Below are 22642 nucleotides of genomic sequence, written 5' to 3'. Positions count from 1 at the left end.
CTGTAAATGAATCATGTCATTAAGAATAAAATAGACATTTTATAGTTAAATTGTTACTTAATATAGAAATGTTTCATTTTTTTTGGGACTAAATAAAAAGAATAGTAAGTCACATAAATTGAAACGGAGTATTATTACATAGGGAAAAAGGACAAATATACCCCTGAATTATCATAAATGATATGTAAATATCGTCCGTCATACTTTTGGGACATTGATACCCCTGCCGTCCAAAAACTAGAGCATATATACCCTTTAAACCAACGGATATACATGTGTCATAATCTTATCCACCAATCCGACATTTATCGACGGATAAGATTGCGCCACGTGTCCCTATTTTGTCTTCCGTTAGAGTGAAGGGCATATATGCTCTAGTTTTTGGACGGAAGGAGCACCAATGTCTCAAAAGTATGACGGAGGGTATCTGCATACCATTTACGATAGTTCGAGAGTATATTTGTACTTTTTCCCATTTACATTTGAAAGTGTAGCAGAATCCAATGTTGCAGGCAAATTGGAATATGTTTAGTTGTTAAGATGGAAAGGTTGGCATGGTATAGTATGGGCAGGTCAGTATGTAGCGAACATTAAAAAGGGTTGGGGACAGAGAGCTGAAGCTGGCCACCCATGTTACATCAATATCTCCAAGATTTAGTTGGTAGATTCTCTCTTCATTTTCAACTACTATCTCATATTACCAATGCTCCTCATAAGGGGATTTAATTCTTACTGATCTGATTAATAGAAAAACTTTGTACTAAGATTCGAATAAAAAAATTTATGATTAAGAATAAAAACATCCTAATCGGCGTGAATTGAAACTATATTATGTTCATTTTTTATACAAAGTAATTATTTATTTAACTATATTCGTTAAGTAGCGTGAAATAGCGTACTGTGACAACAAATGTGTCGTTTGACATGTGAAAGTGAAAGGGCCAAATGAAACCATCTTATCTTGGGATCAACTTGTTTCTAGGTAAAGTTAAACAACGATCTTATCTAAATCCAAATGAAATATCCCTTACCTACTCTTCTTTTTTTGTTCCTTTTTAATTAATACTACTAGTATTATTTATTACGACTCCTCGTTCATTTTTATTTATTCAATATTGACTTAATATGTTTTGTAGAAATAGTTAATTAAAGTGACAATATAACTATATCAACCTTTGAATATATTTCCTTTGCTCAATTTTACTTGTTCAATATTTATCTAGCACACTCCTTGAGGGGAGATAAATGAAATGACAATTGAACTATAGCATTTTTTAATATAATAAATTTAATGTCTTAGAAAATATATTAAGAAACTAGTATAGTTAAAAATAATAAATTAGAAACTAAGCGATAAATTAAATTATCACTTAATCTTTTACTGAATAAGTAAAAAATAAATTTTTATTTTTAATATAGTGGATAACTAAAATATATAAAGATAGGGAGTAATACATTCATATTTTTCGGAATGATTATAGTAAATAATAAAGATAAATTAAAAAGTAAATGATAATTTAATTATTATTTAAATTAAATAGTTATTTTTAAAATAGTAGATAAAGTAAAAGTGGACGGAGTGAATATTTATTCAACAACAGTATAAGGATTAAAAGGGCATATGTTTCTGGTCTGTTTGTTTTGTTATGTTGTTGATATTTGGTTGGTTGGATCATTGTGGATTAACTTATTGGTTTTAAATTATCTTCGAAGGGGATAATTATTGGTCCCATATAAGTATTAAGTATATGGTTGTTGCCTCACGACAATAACAATAATAAGTTAAAATAATTGCCTCTCTTTCTAACATAGTAAACACTCCTGACATTTTTCATATTTATACATATTTTAATCCCAAGTCTAGCAAAAGAAACAAACTCAACAGTAAAAAAACATATTTATAATTTCTAAAACATGAATGCATGGCTCAAGAAAGGAGGAAAAAAAAGAGAATTGAGATTTCTATATTTACCCGTTTATCATTTAATAGAAGAAAACAATTTTTTTAGAAAACCTTTCTTTTTATAAAAAATGAAGATTTTTCGTAAAAATGACATAAAACTTATGCATAATAGACAAAGATGAATATTAAGTTGATTTTAAAAATAAGTGCATAAAATGTCTCATTCACTAAAATTTGAAAAGTTAATTTGCCCTTGAGCAGAGGAAGTAATTAAAAATTAATTTACATTTTCCATAACTCAATTATTTTTTTAGAAAAAAGATTTTCTATACCATTAAATAGCCAAAAATTTGGTGTTTCAAATGGAGAAATGACATGGATTTTCTTCAAAGAGAATCATTATTTGTTATTCGATTCCTTTTTTGGATTTTATGCTATTGTGACGTGGATATTTCTTTGTACACATTTATTTGAGAACAATAAAAACAAAACTTGTGTCATAAATGTTGATTTTTCTTCAGCATGATACAAGGGGAAAGGGGACAGGTGTCGCGTACACAAGTACACATGCTTGGGACACTATATTCTTTCTGGCTCTTCAACATTTTATAAATATATTGAATCTAAATTCAAAAGCTTAGATTATCACATGTTGTAAGATTATTTACTTGTTATTAAATTAAATTAGTATACGTGTTCGCGCGTTGCACGGATATTTTTAAATTAAGAATAATATATATAAAATTTATTATGGTAATTTGTTTTTTTAAGAAAGTTATAATAATACATTATTATTATTACTATTTATATTATCATATTACCTTAATGTTATATGCAATTAAAATTTAAAAATATTTTCTCTATCTAAAATGATCATTAGATTCTATGTTATATCCAATAATATTCAAAATTTACTGATGAATTTGTATATATTTTTAAAAAAAATTGATTTCGTAAACTACTCATTAATTTCAAGCTAAGATTTTCAAATAAGTACTGAATTACTTTTTTTCTTTTTCAATCTTCTGAAAAAACTAACCACCCACATTGCTATTTGTTATTTTAATTAACTTAAAAATATTTCCTCATCTCCAAGAAATAAAAATATTTTTTATCCTTTTATATTACAAATAAAAAAAAAGTTATGCACTTTACGTACTATAATAATAATAATAAATTCTCACAAAAATAAAAATAAACTACAAATCTAATGACAATAGAATTTATGTCGATGATTTTTTTTGTCTTTTCTTGAAATATTTAAAGTTGTTTCATGTGTCCTCCCACATATTAAATGAAACTAAAGAACACTCTATTCTAATTGATTCCTAGCATCAATTTATTTTAAAATCTTGTTAATCAAGTAATATTAAAATTTTTAAAGATAATTTTCTTCAATAGCTACCTCAAATAAAGACATTTATCATTGAAATTCATAAATAACTATTAGTAAATTAGTAATAGTTATTAATTAGACTTTTCATGTACTCTCATTTTACTTTCATTTTTAGCATATAAATCGCTAATTGGGAAAGTTAAAATCATTTCAAAAATTATTTAATATTAAACAAAACACACCCAAATAGATATCTTGATGAAATTTCAAAAAATAGCTTAGAATTGGAAATTTTGGTAAAAGTTAATTCATTTTCTATTAATTTCTTAAAATTGTCATTTTCTATTAATTTCTTCAATTGTTCCAACTTAAATGACTTTATTGTCTAAAAATTATTTGTTTGCACTAATAATATAGCACCATGCTTGTAGTTTCTTATTCTTTAATTTTGTTAATATATAGAGTATTGTTTATGTAGTTTGATGATAGTATTATTTGATTGTAGTACTATTTTGTTATTATATGTTGTTTTGTGTATTACTTTTTATCTCTTATACTTTTATTACTTTTTTTAAAATTTATTTTTATCTTCAATCGAGAATTTATTGAAAGCAACCTCTTTACTTTACTTATAAAATACAAATAAAATCTGTGTACATTCTTCTCGGATCCAAACTGTGCCCATACTGTTAGTGAATAATAATAATTAATAATAGAACTATACGAAACCTCTATAATTGGGAGCACTTGCATTGGTGTCAAGATCATTTATGAAAGCTGTATAGCATAGTACATGAAGACATTTTTCACCCCCCACCCCCACCGTCCTGCAAACTGCCTTTTTCCTTCCACCAAATTTCTCTTTTAACTTGTTCTTTGGATTTTAATGAGCTAACTTGGTTTTGATTAATTAGTACCCTCCGATGTAAATATAATTATTGCAAATTATAGGGAAAAAATAACGTTATGAATTAAAACTTGAAGGAAGGTCTTTCAAAATTTACCTTATAAGTATGTATATTTAATGAGTTTAAGTGGTATATATTGTTAATATAAAAAAACATCAATTTAAAATGTAATATTTATACTCTTGAAAATAAAATATGTTATCCGCTACAAATAAATAAAAATAACCTAACAATGTATAAAATTTGTTATGCCAACGATATATATAACCATATCTCATATATAATTCCCAAAAATTGGAATTGGTGTACTAATTCCTGTTCACACATAAAATTTTATTATATCACCATTAATTAATTATTACTACAAGTTATCTAAAAATGTTGGAAATGTGAACAAGAGAAATCCACATCTAAAATAATCAAATATATATGGTACATAATGAAAAGAGAATATTCGATCTCAACATATATATATATATATATATATATATATATATATAATAGTAATTTATCTTTTACGAAAACTACTAAATTCACCTTAGAAAATCAGGATACAGATAGATAGATGGAGCTGAATAATTGTCAGTTGGAGGTAGCACAAATTAAGTAGACACGCAGGAGCAGGACAACATCATATCATGTACGATTTGACCTATTTCTTCGAAGACATGCAATATATATATACCTGTACTTATTATTAATATCAAACAATAAATTAAATGACACTATAATTTAATCTCAAGACTATTTGATGTTATTCTTGACACCAAATGACCCTTAAGGTTGAAAAATGTGACAAATTTTATTTCTAGTGGGATATTAAATCAAGGGACCACTTGGTTATGGCACTTGCCAATTTGATCTCAATACTTACCCTAATATGCTAGCTAGCTAGTGTTGTCGAGGCTGCACATTTTGGGATGATGTAGCTAGGTATCCAAAGCTTTTATTCAATCACAAATATGGAGTTCTTACAAATTCAATCAAAAAGTAGCAATTACATTGAGCAGCTCAAGATCAATAGTGAGATTGTAGTGCGTGTAAATAGAGTTTTCTTTATTAGTCTCAAGCTAATTATTAATCGATTCTAATCTTATTATTCTGAATTATCTTTTCTTTTAAGATAAACATGCTTTAATATTTTTTCAATCAGAAACGATTAAAAAATGGATGGTTTTGAACTTTTTACTCCCGCATACCGTATAAGCAAAACTAAAATCTCATTAAACTTGACATTTTACCCATAAAGTAAGCAAAGTCAAAAATTCAAGACGAGACGACCACTTGTTACTGTTGAATTGGCACGCGAGACCAAAAATATGGGCTATATGTGGCATATGTCGGTCGTACTAATTAAGCAGCATTGAGAGTGGACATGTCTTAAGCATGCATTCATTAGGCCCCCCACTGTGCTTAATTGTTCTTGTGAAATGATAGAATTGGACTACTTGAGAGACTTGTAATTCATGTGTCATGTCAAAAGATGTGTGTTTATATTTTCGATTTAACAGTATATTTGTCAACAAAAAAAAAGGGTTAAAGATAAGTAGGTTGAGATTGTTATATCAAGGGTTAAAAATTGAATACAAGAATATTATTGAGAAAATAAAACACAAGAAATAAGATTAAGGTCAAGAGCCTTTTCACCAAAGTGAGAGATTTTGATTTTTTTGGATGCATGATCTTATGTGCGCTGAAAGGGCTCGATTGGTTTTAGGCCAAAAAAAACCGTCCTTCGCCCAAGTGTGAAATGAGTCTATACTAGTTATGAAAAGGCTATTTAGTAGCACTTGTTTGGGCTCTGATGTTGGGCTCGAGGTTGATCTAGTACATGCAAGCGCTGAGCTTCAAATTGATTGTTGATCTGTCTGAGGGTCTTTATAAGGATAATACAATTGTAAGACAGTTCGTCTCTGAGGAGGAGTAGCGTGGGCTACCAGGAGCCTCGATGCGACCCCCAATTTTTTCCTGAGTTGGAGTAAGCATGACCACTGTCTCGCTGATTCCGATTCAACTACATGTCATGATTTGATTTGTCTTTTTGTCAAACTTGTTTTTCCCCTTTTCTTCTTTAAATAGATTTTGAATTTGAGTTTAGAAGAAATAAACTCCTAGTGAGTGTTTCCTTTTCAATATATCTTAGTTATACGAAATGAATCTAAACTAGCCTACTTAGCGTTTCAAATTAAATAAATCTTCCAATTTCAAGTCTTATAAATAGCTCTATTTTATTTTGTTTTTCCCTTGAGGGTATTATGTAGAATTTGCACTCCACTGACCCAAAATAGTTTTGTTCTTTTTGTGCTAGTTTTTGCATAAATAGCAGAATTTATGACTATTTTTAATATATATATATTATTTTTCAATTTTGTTTTTTTAGTTATGTAAAGTTCTGAAGGTAGTTTAGGGCAGGAGATCTGGAATGAGAGATGTCGGCCCATTAATCGCCTGTAAAACAGTACGAGTATGGGTTTCCTTGTAAATCATTTGAAAGGTCATTGCCAAATTTGATGCCAATTTTCTCTTAAAACTCATCTTCATCGTTCATCTTTATTTGTCCATTATATTATTTTTAGATGTTCAATAATATTTGTTCAATCTATATCTCTCTCTCTCTGTATATATACATATTAAGGAGAATCAAGACAAGGCGATGTTGCACCTTTCTATGGCCTCCATTCCTATGTATCTTTTTTCTTCATTTTTTTCATTAAATAATTTGTTTATTAATTAAAAAATTCAATCATATTTATTATTGTAATTATATGTAATGAGTTACACTAAAATCTCCATCCTTTCACATTTTTTACTTAAATAACATGTCTTTACAACTCCCTTATAACTATTTTTATGGATTACCAATCTATAAATACCAATCATCTATGAAAATATTGAATGTTCATTTTGATTTTTACATTCTTTGTTTTTATTAATATAGGTTTTTTTCTTCTTTTAAATTTTGTTTTTTTCGTCTTTTTATTCATCAATCATGTATTTAATAATCAAATAAGAAGACATATAAAAGATAATATCATAACATGACATTTACTTTGATTTCTTAAGATCATAGATATATTCTTCAAAGATTCATTACATACGCAAAGAGATGTTGTTCAAGTTCAACAAAATGAAGATTGAAACTTGATTATCTTGAAAGATTCATGAAGAGATTGCCGTAGTAGTATAAAAGTTTGAATGATTTTCAAACATTTTAATTTGAAGATTCATTATTGTATTGTTTTAATTTCAATTAATATTATTCTACCCTCTTTTATTTTGTTTCTTCATCTTGAACAAATTTTTTTTGATAAAAAAACATGATTACTTTTTATTCACCATAAAAGAGTAATATGAAACTCTACTAATTAACCAACATAGTAAAAAGCTTAATTAACCAATTTTACTGAATTAACTTTGCTTTTATTATTGTTGTTGTTTAATATTTTAAAATTTTCATAAAAAGTAAAAAATATACAAAAAATTGTGTTATTTCACTAAAAAGGAACAAGAGAAAGCATGGTGAAATGCGATTTTTTTTAAAAAAAATTCTTTTTTTTTTTGACATTTCTCTACATAATTGACTTAATAATAAATCAATAAAATGCTTCCTACGGTAAATTTAGACTATGTAGAAGAAATAAATGATGATCTTTATGATCAATCTTGATTCCTCATAAATCTTTGGTACAGATTAAAATTCAGGCAACGATTCTGAATTAATCAACCCAAATTTTTTTTTATTGTAATTTATTGTTTATCATATTTTAAATGTCTTTTGTTACCTTTTCATTTTCTCCTATTAAATAAATAAATGGAGAACTAGTCCTGCAAACTTAATTACAACTTTAACCTTGTCATTTCTTAAAATTAATTTCATTAATTTCCTTTCTTAAACTAAGNGAAAGTGATCCTGCAAACTTAATTATAACTTTGACCTTGTCATTTCTTAAAATTAATTTCCTTTCTTAAACTAAGAAATATCTCATAATTTATACTCTATCTTTTTATCTTCATAACTTATATTTCCATAATTTCTATAACTCCTCATAACCCCCAAATTTAAATGTATAAACTTATGATAACTTATTGTGTTTCTTAATGAATATATAAAAGAAGAAATACAGACAATGTGATGTGATGTGATACATTTCTATGATCTTGATTTGTATTTATCTTTTTTCCCTTTTTTGGCATTTTTTCCAAATTTAAATAATTATTTTATTATAAAAGTAAAGTATTTAATTTGTTTCAAATAAATATTTTATTAATAAAAAAATATTTATAACAAAGACTCTTCACATACCAATNTATATATATATATATATATATATATATATATATATATATATTCAATCTCATAATTTATACTCTATCTTTTTATCTTCATAACTTGTATTTCCATAATCTCTATAACTCCTCATAACCCCCAAGTTTAAATGTATAAACTTATGATAACTTATTGTGTTTCTTAATGAATATATAAAAGAAGAAATACATACAAAGTGATGTGACATATTTCTATGATCTTGATTTGTATTTATCTTTTTTTTCCTTTTTTGATATTTTTCCCAAATTTAAATAATTATTTTATTATAAAAGTAAAGTATTTAGTTTGTTCCAAATAAATATTTCATTAATAAAAAAATATTTATAACAAAGACTCTTCATATACCAATTAAGTAATAAAAATTAAAAATTATTTGATCCATTTAATTAGAGATTTGCCAGCGTCTTATCTCTTTTCGTAAGCCCACATAATATAACAATTAATATCATTTGAAGTCCTATAGTTATGTCTTTTTTATTTGTCCTTTTCAACCACATTTGTTTTAATATTTTTACCTTCATAACTCATTTATTTAATTTTTACTCATAATAGTATTTATGATTCTCATATTCTTTACCTTTTCATATTCATAACACTTAAATATTAAATGTAAAAATTAAAATACTTTATGACATTCCTCTATTTTTATCTATATAAATTTACATTTTTTATTTCATGAATTTCTATCCAAAAATTCCCTTCATTTTTATTAAAGTATCATACTCTATGAGTTTGATTACAAGCTTATCATTGTATTTAATGCTATCAGAGGCCGCTGGCATCTACTCCTACGATTTCACATTAAAATCTCCTTCATTATCCATTGTTGACTTCTAAAATCTAGAGAGTTCTACCATTATCATTAACGAGACTTATTTTTTAACGAATTCTATTAGTGATAATTTAATTGCATCAAAAAAGTCAAAACATTACATCTCAACAACGGAACATAAGTAAAGATTTTGATCTCCCGTCTGAAAATAAAGATTTTGATCGTTATAACTTGTAACAAGAATTTCAATAAGTTCAGCTTGTTAAAGTCAATTTATATCTCTCTCTCTCTGTATAATTATAATTATGGTTTATAGCAAGATAATCTGTGATATATTTTTTTTAGCTAAAGATTTATTCTTTTCGTATTTTCATTCTAATTTGGATTGTATGTCATAATCTCTTAACGTAGTCACGTCTGCTGGCATTTAATTTTGCCACCCAACAAGTCATTTAATTTAGTCTTCCCAACGACATGTTTAATTGCATTTAATTCAGTGACTTTCCAAAAAAAGAAAAATGTCATGTGCACATTTGATTTATTTTGCATTTTTCTCTTCTTTCCTTCGTTTTAATAGTAACAGGACATATCTTTATTTTATTTTTCTCAACATGACTAACGTATTCTTTTTAATTACTATTAATTTTATTTATGCATTAGTTACACGTTAAGTCTCTTATTACTTAATCATAGAATTTGAAGGGATTTTCAACAATTAAACTTTGAACATCACTAATTCATACTATATGTACTCCGACAAATCAAATAAATATACGGGTCAACCTTTTTTGGAGATAATTGGTAATGAATCTTTGAACCTTAATATTAATCTGTCGTATCTGGAAAATGAAGTACATGTATGACATTTTTTTCTGTTAGCGTTCACTATTGTTTGCTGAGGTAACTTGTTTTATTTTTCAAGTCTCAGATTATGTTTTGATTTGACATATTGGTTGAGTTTTTATACTTTAAAAAATTTGCAATCAATTTTTGCATGAGTTTTAATTCTCATGTTGGATAGGCAGGGTCAGTGAACACGACAATAAATCATTCTTAAATACAGCGGTCTTTAAGATCAAAGAATCGATAAACTCGTGTACTTAATTATCTTTCTTCTCAAACAAAATTTAAAATATTCACGTTCGAGTATTAAAACATGACTATTTCATCATAAAATAGTTAAAAAAAGATAATATGACGGCGCCGATAAACTATAGAGTTTTAAGGAAAGATAAAAGACCTTGACAAATGATTAATAGTGGCAGCTGTTTTTTTCTGTGTTTGTTTACTTCATCGAAAACAGAATATTCAAATGTCAACGTATTGATACTTAAATTGTTTTTATTACTTCGTTTCATATTATTTATTCAACCACTAAATCAAAATAATGCTATAAAGATTTGTTTTTTCAGGAGTTCATTATTACTTTGTATTCTATTCATATGCCCTGTGCTATTAAGCATATTTTCTCTTGATGTTATCAATATGGATAAAGAATAATTAGTGAAATTGATCATCTTATTTGTTAAACATCGTGTAAAATGAAAAGTGATCAACAAATATGAAACGGAGCGAGTAATTTGTCCAATTATTCTACTTAGATAATGAAGTAATTCAACTGCAATCAGTTGCAAAACTACAACCTTTTTTTTTTTTCTCTTTCAATCTTCAGCACAATGATATTCCTTAGAAGAAGATCAATAATAATCCTAGTCCTGATTTACTTATTCTCAAATTGCACAACATGTTATTCCAATAGTTGCATAAATGGCTGTGATTTAGCTTTAGCTTCCTTCTTCATCTGGCCCGAATCGAATCTCCCTTTAATAAACCAACTATTTGACAACATCTCATACAGTGATATCCTTGACTGGAATACTCAAATCACAAGCACGTTTATTCTAACCGAATCCAGAGTTAACGTTCCTTTTCGTTGTGATTGCCTTAATAATGGTGAGTTTTTGGGACATGTATTTTCGTATAATGCTAGTGCCAATGACACTTATGATCTCATTGCGAGGAGGCGCTATTCCAGTTTGACGAATAAGGAGTTGTTGATGAGGGATAATAGTTATGCGGATAACAATATTCCGGATCATGTGACCTTGAACGTGACTGTGAATTGCTCCTGTGGGAATAAAGATGTGTCAAAGGATTATGGATTGTTTATCACGTATCCGATGAGGCCAGGGGAAAATTTGAGTTATATCGCGTTGGTGACTAATACTAGCTCCAAGCTGATAGAAATGTACAATCCCATGGCGAATTTCAGTGCTGGTAGCGGATTGTTGTACATTCCAGGCAGAGGTGAGTTCAAATTAAAGCAAAGAAGAAGAGTAAAATTTAGGCAAGCATAGAAAATCCTGTTTTTAATGTTGTTGTTGTTGTGATGGATCTTCAATTTGTAAATTCAGTTTTATCCATGTATATACTTGTTTTATGCAGATAAGCTCGGGAATTATCCACCTATACCAACCAGGTACAATTTTCAGATTTGAAGTAGTTATACATTGAGCACCTTATCTTAACACATGCTTGCATATTGTTTAACGCATTTGGTCATTCATGTTTCCCCTGGCTTGCAGAAAAGGTGGACTACCCTTTCCTTCTCTTTATTTTGTGTTGGATCGCTTCTAATTGCTCCCAAATCAAGTTGTTGATGGAAGTGTTGTACAACATAAGCATATTGACTGTTCTGTATGAGTGTCTCATCAGGCTCGTCAGGTAAAACAATAGCTGCATTAGCAGTAGCTGCACTAGCCGGAGTTTTGTTATTGGTAGGCATCATTTATGTGGGTATTTATAGAAGGAAGGAACAAAAGGTTGCAGCAAACATCCCAGCATCTTCAAGTCAATCCCATCATCCTGGTCCTGGTAATTGTAAATTTTCCTTTTTCTTCTTCTTCTACTTCTACTTCTTTGCTCTCCCCAAATCCGAGTTCAAATCTCCTAACGCACTGACCTTGTTAATGGTGCTTCAGCAGGTCTTTCGGGCATACATGTGGACAAATCAGTAGAGTTTTCGTTTGAAGAACTTGCTGAGTCGACTGATAACTTTAGCATTTCGAATAAGATTGGAGAAGGTGGCTTTGGAGCCGTTTATTATGCTGAGCTGAGAGGCAAGGTCTGCAGTTCGAGTTTTTGTCTCTCCATGACTGCAAAATTTTGTCCATCTATTGTTAGAAATATATTACAAAATCAATTAGGAGAACACAATTCTTGCACTCTGCATTAGTCGTTTATTATAAAAATGGATTATGGGGGAATTATCAAGGAAAACACTGATCTAGCTATAATTGCTTGTAATAACTTTATGATTTTTAGGACGATTGCTAGTCAAAACTCATCGAAACAAATTTTGACATATTGATGGGAATTGATCCAACACGGATCTCCTATTAGATATTTTGCAAGTTGATTAGGTTAGATGTGAGTAAGTCTCAACTAAAATAAACTGAAAAAGCTGTTAAAAGACTGTTATTCAGGGTGGCAATGTCTCTGCTAATTCTACAGTGAAAACTCTGATACAGAAAGCAGCAATAAAGCGAATGAATAGGGAAGGAAGAACAGAATTTCTTGCTGAACTGAAAATATTGACGCGTGTTCATCACCTGAACCTGGTATGATCAATATCTTCTGTCAGTTGATGCATTTTGCTTATAAATCCGTTCTGTTGATGTGTATAATATGTATTGAGTGCCCGATCTTGTAAGTTTTAATAATATCGTTTTTAGAACATTCCCATGCCTGGAATAGTTGATTGGTTAGAAGGAAATGTAAAGAGAGTGCTTCTCTCACTCAAAGCATGTTGTTTTACTGATTTTCACCCCTTTCATTTTAATCATTCTACTCCGTATACATTGAGCTCGTAAAGCTGCAAGTTTAGTTTATCATATGAAGGTATAAACAGATCCTGTAGGAGTTTATTTAGAATTTACAGTGGGAACTGAATTTGAAACTATTTCCATGAAGAGAGGCATACCTAAGAATGTGAAGGATGTTTGCACTTGGAATTAGAATGCATGTATATCATTTTGTTGATCTGGTGGGGAACTGAAATGTAGTATTATGCTTAATTTATTCATCTGATGCTGAATGCATGCAGGTTTCCTTGATAGGGTTTTGTGTTGAGAGGTCCCTCTTCCTTGTATATGAATTCATTGAGAATGGTAATCTAAGCCAACATCTTCGTGGTACAAGAATTATGATGGAATAGTTCATTCTTTTTGGTTTTCTTCTTATTTATATTTGTGATGTTTCTATGCTTACTGATCTATTAATTGTTTGGCAAATCTATTTCCAGGGAAAGAATTATTGACATGGTCAACACGGGTGCAAATTGCAATGGATTCAGCTAGAGGTCTTGAGTATATACACGAGCACACCATCCCCTTTTACATCCATCGTGATGTTAAGTCAGCAAATATTCTGATAAATAAGAACTTTCATGCAAAGGTATCTTTGTAGTCCCTATTAATTCTCTGCGTTTCAACAACTTTTGTAGTCTTCTAACTGGTTAATCACTCACAGATTGGAGATTTTGGCTTATCAAAACTTGTTGAAAGTGGAAATCCAACTCTGAATACACGTTGTATGGGTACATTTGGATACATGCCACCAGAGTAAGTTTTTCTTCACTGTATTAAGCGCATCTAATAGTAGGTGTAGCTTCAGCTTTCCAAACTTTTTTACTTGAATAGAGAATCTGGCAGTAAGTGGTCTTCACAGAAACAGAGTTGGCACTTCCTTTAAGATTAGTACTATATCCTAGATAAAATCTCTTTCAGAAACTGTTTTATCAATATGTAAGCAAATTAATTGATTCGAACATTGATTAATGTTTCTATGGTATCATCGACTTGTTATGATCACCACTTAACTATACAAGATAAACAAGCATTTCGCCCTTCAAAGATTTCCTGCGTATAACACAGACAGAGAATTTCTTGAGGCTAAGAGAGCATATCTAATGTGTCATAAAGTAGAAAATAGTAAGGAATGTCAAAATGTGCAGGTATGGTCATTCAGGAGTTATCTCTTGTAAAGTAGATGTCTACGCTTTTGGCGTTGTCCTTTATGAATTGATTTCGTCCAAGGATGCAATAGTCAAGGAAGATGGTGTTGATGAAGCAAGAAGCCTTGTTGCTTTGGTAACTTTTTCTTCAAATTTCTTCATCGTCATTGAGATGACCTTGACATAAACTTTATTGGAGTATATTGTTTACACTCCTCTGTATTTAACATCTGACACTCAGTTTGTACATTTCTAGCAATGTTACAAATTTTGAATCAGTCGATGAGCTAATGGTGATTGTTCCGTGACAATTGTAGTTTCATGAAGCTCATAGTCATTCAAATCAAATTGAAGCCATTTCCAGATTGATAGACCCTAAACTCCGCGATGACTACCCCCTCGATTCAGTCTACAAGGTACTATTATATCTCTTTAATTACTGCACTAGCAGCTAATTACCCCCATTTCTTTCTCTGCTTTCAATTTAAGCAACATATCGTTTGTCTATTGCAGATGGCACAGCTTGCTAAAGCTTGTACAGAGAAGAATCCTGAAATGAGACCGACTATGAAATCAGTAGTGGTTGCTCTTATGGCGCTCTCATCGTCCACATGATTGACTATTTGATATGTTGAATTAAGATCACAAGGCACAGGAACAAGATCATGTTGCATAATGTAAAGTAATTAAAGGTGTTAGGCACAACAGGGCCTCCAGTCCTCAAAGTAATAGCAATTCCTTGAAATCAAGAGCTTAACTTCAACTTGTAGTTACATTTCTTTTGCTATACGGATCAGTATTGTCAGAGAAAGCGCGCCAAAACACTTGTAAATATTAGGTACGTAGATACGTCATGGCAAAATAACGTATGTTAAACTGTATTGTATTGGAGCGCTGTTGATACCCAAATTTGGACCTCCACATGATAGATTAATCATCGAGCTTCTTCAATTTCAAACGATTTGAGATAATTCGTTTTGTAAAATCCAACATATTTTTTTTTCAAGTTATTTTAAATAGTTTTGTCACTTTTTATAATTTTTTAAGTAATATGTATGTTTTATATAACTTTGTATATAATCAATATATTTTATAAATATTCGAAAATCATCTCAAAAAGATTTTGTTTATTTGGATATTTGGTTACTTAGTTTAATTATTCGATAGTTTATATTTTTTTTTTTAGCTAATTAGTTCGTACTTAAGCTAATTATTTTATTTTGTTAAGATTAAGAAACTCAACAATTAATCGATATTATTCATTTTATTTAATTTTGGCCCATTTCAATTCCTTCAATACAATTCTTAAAAGGATTAATTACTTAAGTGGATCTCTTTTAAAAAATAATTACTTATTTTAAATATACTATTTAATTATTACCATTTATAGCAATATATGACAATACTATATATTTTATTAGATTTCTCTCTCGTCTCTTTCTCTTTTTGCTCTCTCATCTTTTTAATTTTTATCTTCTTCTTTTTTATATATATAATTTTTATCTCTCATTCTAGCTCTTTCTCCTTTTTTTTTTTTTATGTCGTTCTTTCTCCCTTGTTTTCTTTTTGTTACTGTTTTTTTCTTGTTTTCTTTTTGTTGTTTTTTTCTTTCTTGCTTTTTTTTTTGTTGCTTTCTCTCTCTCTCTTTTTGTTGCTTTTTTTCCCTATCTTTATGCTCTCTCTACTTTCTTTCGTAGAGTAGTGATTCGTAGAATTAATAAAATTTGTATCATAATTAATTAATTAAATAAATAATCTAATTGTAACAAATGAAGAGACATAATAAATTGTAAAATGAATTAAACTTGAATTAAAAATGTATTACACACATATTAAAGTGGAATTAGAAGAGAATTAAACATGAATGCAAAATATAGCAAACGAAAGAGCATTCTATGATTTGTAAACTGAATGAATTTGTATCAATAATGAATTTAACAAGTAATTCAATCGTAACAAATCAACCAATAAATTGCAAAATGAATTAAAATTGTATTTAAAAGTGTATTGCACAAATGTTAAAGTTGCATTGGAAGAGAGAATTAATCATGAATAAAAAACGTAACAAATGAAAGACCAGACAACGATCTATAGAGAAAATTAAACTTGTATCAATAGTGAATTAAACAGGTAATCCAATAGTAACAAATAAATAAAAAAAATTGCAAAATAAATTAAATTGTTCTAAAATTGTATTACACAATATTAAAGTTGAATTAGAAGAGAGAATAAAGAATGAATAAAAAATGTAACTAACGAAAGACAAGACAACTATCTATAAACTAAATTAAACTCATATTATTCATGAATAAAACTTATATTATATGTATCTTATAAATTATTTTTGCTTTTTTCACTAAGAAAATGAGTGATGGTTGCAATATGTATTAAAAATGTATTGTGCATGTCTTAATAAATGTATTATTAGTGTGTTACGTAAATTATTCTTGTTGGTATCCGTAAGAAAGGAGTGAAGTGTGCAATACGTATTATAAATGTATTATTTATGAATAAAACATGTATTATATGTGTCTTATAAATTACTTTTGATTTGTATCACTAAGAACGTGAGTAATATTTGCAATATGTATTTAAAATGTATTGTAATTATAAATTTATTATAAGTGTGTTACCTATATTATTTTAGTTGATATCATTAAAAGGGAGTGAAGTTTGCAATATGTATTATAAATGTAGGATGTATTTAATACAATTTCAATACAATTATGAAACATATCTAATGCAACAACTTTAATACAAACGCGATATAGTTCTGTAAACTTCAGCATTTTCGAGCTTCAATCTAATATTTTTCCTAAATTCAATTCTAAACTTAATCAGACCCTCTTTAGAGATATAAACTCCAAACGATATTTTCAATTATTTGTAGGAACAACCTATCCAAACTAATCACAAATGAAAGAGCAGTCAATGATTCGTAAACTGAATAAAACTTGTATCAATAATTAATTAGACAAGTAATCTAATCGTAACAAATGAAGAGACATAATAAACTGCCAAATTAATTAAACTTGAATTAAAATGTATTACACACATATTAAAGTTGAATTAAAAGTGAATTAAACATGAATGCAAAATGTAGCAAACGAAAGAGCATTATTGTAAATTGAATAAAACTTGTATCAACAATGAATTAAACAAGTAATTCAATCATAACAAATCAACCAATAAACTGCAAAATGAATTAACTTGTATTAAAAGTGCATTACACAAATATTAAAGTTGAATTAGAAGAGAGAATTAAGCATGGATAGAAAATGTAACTAATGAAACATCAGACAATGATCTATAGAGTGAATTAAACTTATATCAATAATGAATTAAACAAGTAATCTAATAGTAACAAATAATAAACTACAAAATGAATTAAATTTGTGTTAGAAGTGTATTACATAATATTAAAGTTGAATTAGAAAAGAAAATTAGCAATGCAAAATGTAACTAACGAAAGACAAGACAATAATCTATAGACTGAATTAAAATTGTATTATTCATGAATAAAATATGTATTATATGTGTCTTATAAATTATTTTGGTTTGTATCTCGATCATGAGTGATGTTTGCAATATGTATTGTGCCTATGTTATAAATGTATAACAAATTTGTTACTTAAATTATTTTGGATGATATCACTAAAAAATGAGTGAAGTTTGTAATATGTATTATAAATGTATTGTTCATGATTTTAATACAATTATGAAACATATCTAATACAACTTTAATACAATTGTGATACAGTTCCATAAACTTCACCTTTTTCGAGTTTCAATCTAATATTTCTCCTAAAATCAATTATAAACTAAACCAAACCCTCTTAAAATTGAGATATAAACACCAAACGACATTTTCAATTATTTGTACGAACTACCTATCCAAACTAATCACAAATTTGTAAAATTCAAATAATGAATTCAAAATTTGAAGCTTTATAATGATCATCAATGGTGAACTCTTGCTTCTGTAATTTTAGAGATTTAAAATTTCCGCTTAAAAACATGATTTTGTACAAATTTTCGGTCTTTCTATTCCTCTTTTCATCTTATTTTTGGATAAAAATAGTGAAATATGGGAAAAAGCTGATTTGAGGATAGTTATTTAAATGAAAATTTCAAAGAAGAAGAAGAAGAAAAAGAGGAGGAAGAAAAATAGTGTCAGAGAAAGAGACGAAGAAGCACAAGAGGAAAAAGGGTTGAGAAAGAGGCGAAAACCATACAATTTTCTTAATTCCAAAAAAATGCTATATTTAGTTAGAAAAATTATGTTGCCATAGATGGTAAATATTTTTATAACATAACATATTTATGTGATTTACCCTTCTTAAAATCCAATTCAATATTATCTGTCTTCCCTCACGTTTAGATCAACATGAAAAATCAGCCCACCAAAAGAAGACCTATATAATTCCAGCAAACCCATTCCCAGCCCAAGCCCAATTCTTCTAACAAGACCAAATTTTGGCCCAAAATGCAATTCCAATCTCCCAGCCCAACACCTCAAAAACATTTCTAGATTATATAGCCCACTCCAATAATTTCCCAACCGACCCCAATTCATTTCCCCGGCCTGACCCATTTTTCCATTCACAAAAGAAACCCATTCCAAAAACCCACTGAACAATGCAACATACGTACAACAGTCCCAAATATAGCAAATAGTAGCCGAACGACCCCACCCCTGCGTTTTTCTCTTCTTCTCTGCGTGAACCAAATGCGAAACCCAGCCATAATCGACCCGGCCCATTTTTTTTCCTTTCCAATGTTAACAAAGAGGACCTAGATGCAGTAGTCCAAAACGTCAAAGCAGCAGCAATCAAACGGCGGAATCCACAGAAAGAAAAACAATTGCGCCTGCCCTAGCCAATCGTTCTTGTTGCTACAAGATGGCGCCACGTCAAACACAAGGAAGAGGGAATCGATCCAAACCATCTGCGCTACCCCCTCATTCGGATTTCGTGAGATTTGGGTTGAATTCTTGTGCAAAAGGATAGCTTTTTTTTTTGTCCTTGGAAAAATTTTGAATTTGGGGACTGGAATGAAATTTCCTATTTCACCTTTGTCCTCATCCGATTTCTCACCCGGGTTCCCCAAAAAAAATGAACCCCAATTTTTCCCATCTATATAAACCCCATTTTATTTCACTGTTAGGGGTTGGAAAAAAAAATTGAAGGGGAGATACAGAGCAAAGGATTAAGAAAGGTAGTAACACACTCGAAATACGCTCCCGAATAAAGAACTTCTCACATTTTGTCCAGGTCTCTCGTTTCGCTGTTCGTGGTCAAGTTTCATGGTAGAAGTCCCGTTCCTTTGCTCAAGTTTCTCGTCTCCATTCGCGGCCCGAAAAAAGGTAACCTCTTCTCCGCTGGCTTTTCTCTTCATCTCTTTCCCTGTTGTGTTTTGTTGGCGTTGGAAAATCGTTGTGCTAGGTTTGTTTTCGTGGATTAGTCGTAATATCGTTTTAAGGATCTGCTAAATTTTATCGATATCAGGCGTGCTGTGTTTGAGTTGTTACTGTTTGACGTTGTTATTCATGTAAGTTTAAATTCTCAAATAAGCTACTATGGTTAATATAGATGATATAGTCATATGTTTGTTCTAACCATGTAGTTTTATCTATTTCTTGAATGTCTTTATCGTCTTGTTGCCTAATATGATGTGTTTTAATCAAGTTTTGCCACAATCAGATGTTTAGTCGAAAATATCACATTTTAACTCGAGTCGGTGACATTCTCTCTGTGGTATCAGTGATCTACATTATTGACATTTGCTCCATACTCTTCTGCTTACTGCTTTAGACCAGTTTAAATCTTTGCATTGATCTTGATTTATTATGCTTTTATTTGTAGATGTGTTTATTTTATACTTTGGGTTAACTGATATATTTTGAAACTTGACTTAATCTCTCTCTAAAAATAAATACAAAGAAAATCACTTAAGAGTAGGGTAGCATTATTAGTCAAGTTATTGTAGGTTATCTATTAATAGGTTAATAAGATTTGTTTAGCTTGTTTGTTTGCATCTTAAATTATTATCGTGCAAGTTCGACTCATGTCTCCATCTTTGATATTGTGTTCCCTTCTGCTAGTGTTAGTATTTTTTTTTTATAAGTTAAAAAAGTCTTGTTTGCACCGGTGTGTAGCTATGTGATTGATGTCTTGGCTTGTGATTTTTGTCATATTCAAAATGAATTGTTCATTGTTGTAGTGTGCAATACTTTAAGTTGCAGCATGTTGGTTCAATTTTATTTGACTTCCTTTCAGTAAATTAATGGGTGGCTACTTACATTCTGTCTCATTTTTATGCATGTGAAATCTGTTCGAGTCCCGTATGGACCTCCTCCTTGCATCTTGAAATGGGCCAAGGAGGCTCGATTCTCTTTTATCGAGTCAACCGAATCAATAAATCGAAGAATAGATTTCCTAAAGTTGATGTACAGGTGTTCAAAGCGGATTAAAAGGCCGGATATGCATAATAGACAACGATATACATCAGTCGTATACGCTGTACATTACATTGAAAATGGGCTAAATATCCCCAAAATTCAGCTTGTATTTTGTTATTTTTTGGGCCTAAGCCCAGTTATTGTAATTATTATTATTTGTTAGTCCTTAAGTCAGGTACAAGGAGACAAAAATTGGGCTAAGGCCCAAAGAAAAACAAATTTCAAAAATTAGTTTAGGACAAGTACTAAATATTGGGCCTTTGGTCCCAAAACAAAAATTAGGCCCAAGTATTGATCCAGGTGGACAGAAAAATCAAACTTGGGCCCAAATCTCTTTCCCTCCTTTCTTTATTGTATTTGTTTACTTGTCAATACCTACTATTAATCTTAAGCTTATCACAATTCAATTTTCCGACAGATAGTCATTTTGAACTAATCTTCTAAAATTTAACTAATTAAATACTCACTTCCTAAAATATTGAAATATAATCTATCAAAGTGTTTACTTTAGATAGTATCCCAATACTTCTCATTTCCCCCTTTTAAAATGGTCTTAACTATAAAATAGTTCATTTTTTGTAATTCAAGTTAAGTTAAATTATTTTGGCCAAATAGTTAATTGTCGGATAACCCCATTAGCGGGTGTTCTAGATGCTTTAAAATCCTTCCTAAAACACTAATAAGAACTCCGGACCCCTTTTAAGTTTTCATTAGAGTTCTGTTTTAGTCTTTTGAAAATAATAATTTTCTTAATTTTACTTTAAAAATTATGGCGACTCTTAAAATCAGTCTAATTAATATTTTAGATAAAACGAGTGTCATGATATCAATGTTTTTCTGTTTGTATACTACGAATGAGGCATTCTTAAATTTTGATTTTGGTACATGACCAAATTTAATGTACATTGCTTGTATAAGTTAGAATAAGAACTGTTGTCCACATTCCACAACTAGTGAAGTTGTGGTCTATAATATATCATGGCAAAAACAGTCTGTAAATGTTAGGTACAGGTAAAAATTGAGTAATAGGTTTAACTTTTCAACAATAATCTTAAAAATAAATAAATTTAATGTCTGTCTCTATTTTTAAAAAAATGGATTTTCTTCCTATATAGTAAGTCCACTTGGACGATTTTTCTTCTTTTTGTAAAGTTTCAAATTGTTCACCAAACTAGGGCCCAAATCTCTTTCCCTCCTTTTTTTATTGTGTTTGTTTACTTGTCAATACCTACTATTAATCTTAAGCTTATCACGATTCAATTTTCCGACAGATAGTCATTCTGAACTAATCTTCTAAAAATTAACTAATTAAATACTCACTTCCTATAATATTGAAATTTAACCTATCAAAGTGTTTAACTTAGATAGTATCCCAATACTTCTCCTTTTCCTCTTTTAAAATGGTCTTAACTCTAAAATAGTTCATTTTTTTGTAATTCAAGTTAAGTTAAATTATTTTAGCCAAATAGTTAATTGTCGGATAACCCCAATAGCGGTGTTCTAGATGCTTTAAAACCCTTCCTAGAACACTAATAAGAACCCCGGATCCCTTTTAAGTTTTCATTAGATTTCTGTTTTAGTCTTTTGAAAATAATGATTTTATTAATTTTACTTTAAAAATTAAGTGGCGATTCTTAAAATCAGTCTAATTAATATTTTAGATAAAACGAGCGTCATGATTTCAATGTTTTTTTTTCTGTTTGTATACTACGAATGAGGCATTCTTAAATTTTGATTTTGGTGCATGACCAAATTTAATGTACAGTGCTTGTATAATGCTAAATTAGGTCTTAGGCCTAATTCACACCCCAAAAGCTAGTTCAAAGGAAGGAGGATTGTCCAAGCCTTATAAAGAGTCCACTCATCTCATTAACCACCGATGTGGGACTTTTTGTCATTCTTTAACACCCCACCTCACGCTC

The 22642-nt window shown here is 29.4% G+C and overlaps 1 protein-coding gene across 1 annotated transcript; it reads left to right on the top strand.

Moving 5' to 3' along the window:
* The first annotated feature begins 10897 nt into the window (after nt 1-10897).
* LOC125860373 (lysM domain receptor-like kinase 3) lies at nt 10898-15211 on the top strand. The gene is made up of 12 exons (XM_049540317.1): nt 10898-11553; nt 11692-11725; nt 11832-11836; nt 11962-12120; nt 12231-12370; nt 12777-12866; nt 13352-13439; nt 13550-13701; nt 13777-13868; nt 14261-14396; nt 14578-14676; nt 14774-15211. Exons 1-12 carry the CDS (start codon nt 10923-10925, stop codon nt 14873-14875), a joined length of 1728 nt encoding a protein of 575 aa, XP_049396274.1. The 5' UTR covers nt 10898-10922; the 3' UTR covers nt 14876-15211.
* The last annotated feature ends 7431 nt before the right edge of the window (nt 15212-22642 follow it).

Source organism: Solanum stenotomum, chromosome 1, assembly GCF_019186545.1.
Source record: "Solanum stenotomum isolate F172 chromosome 1, ASM1918654v1, whole genome shotgun sequence".
Classification (NCBI taxonomy): Eukaryota; Viridiplantae; Streptophyta; class Magnoliopsida; order Solanales; family Solanaceae; genus Solanum; species Solanum stenotomum.
The sequence above is the reverse complement of the archived record's forward strand: the minus strand, read 5'-3'. Positions and strand labels throughout refer to the sequence as shown.

Excerpts from the sequence above, each read along its gene's own strand:
- LOC125860373 (XM_049540317.1), top strand. The coding sequence starts at position 10,923 with ATGATATTCCTTAGAAGAAGATCAATAATAATCCTAGTCCTGATTTAC. Across the intron at positions 11,554-11,691 it reads GTTGTACATTCCAGGCAGAG|ATAAGCTCGGGAATTATCCA; the intron begins GTGAGTTCAAAT and ends TGTTTTATGCAG. Across the intron at positions 13,440-13,549 it reads TCTAAGCCAACATCTTCGTG|GGAAAGAATTATTGACATGG; the intron begins GTACAAGAATTA and ends ATCTATTTCCAG.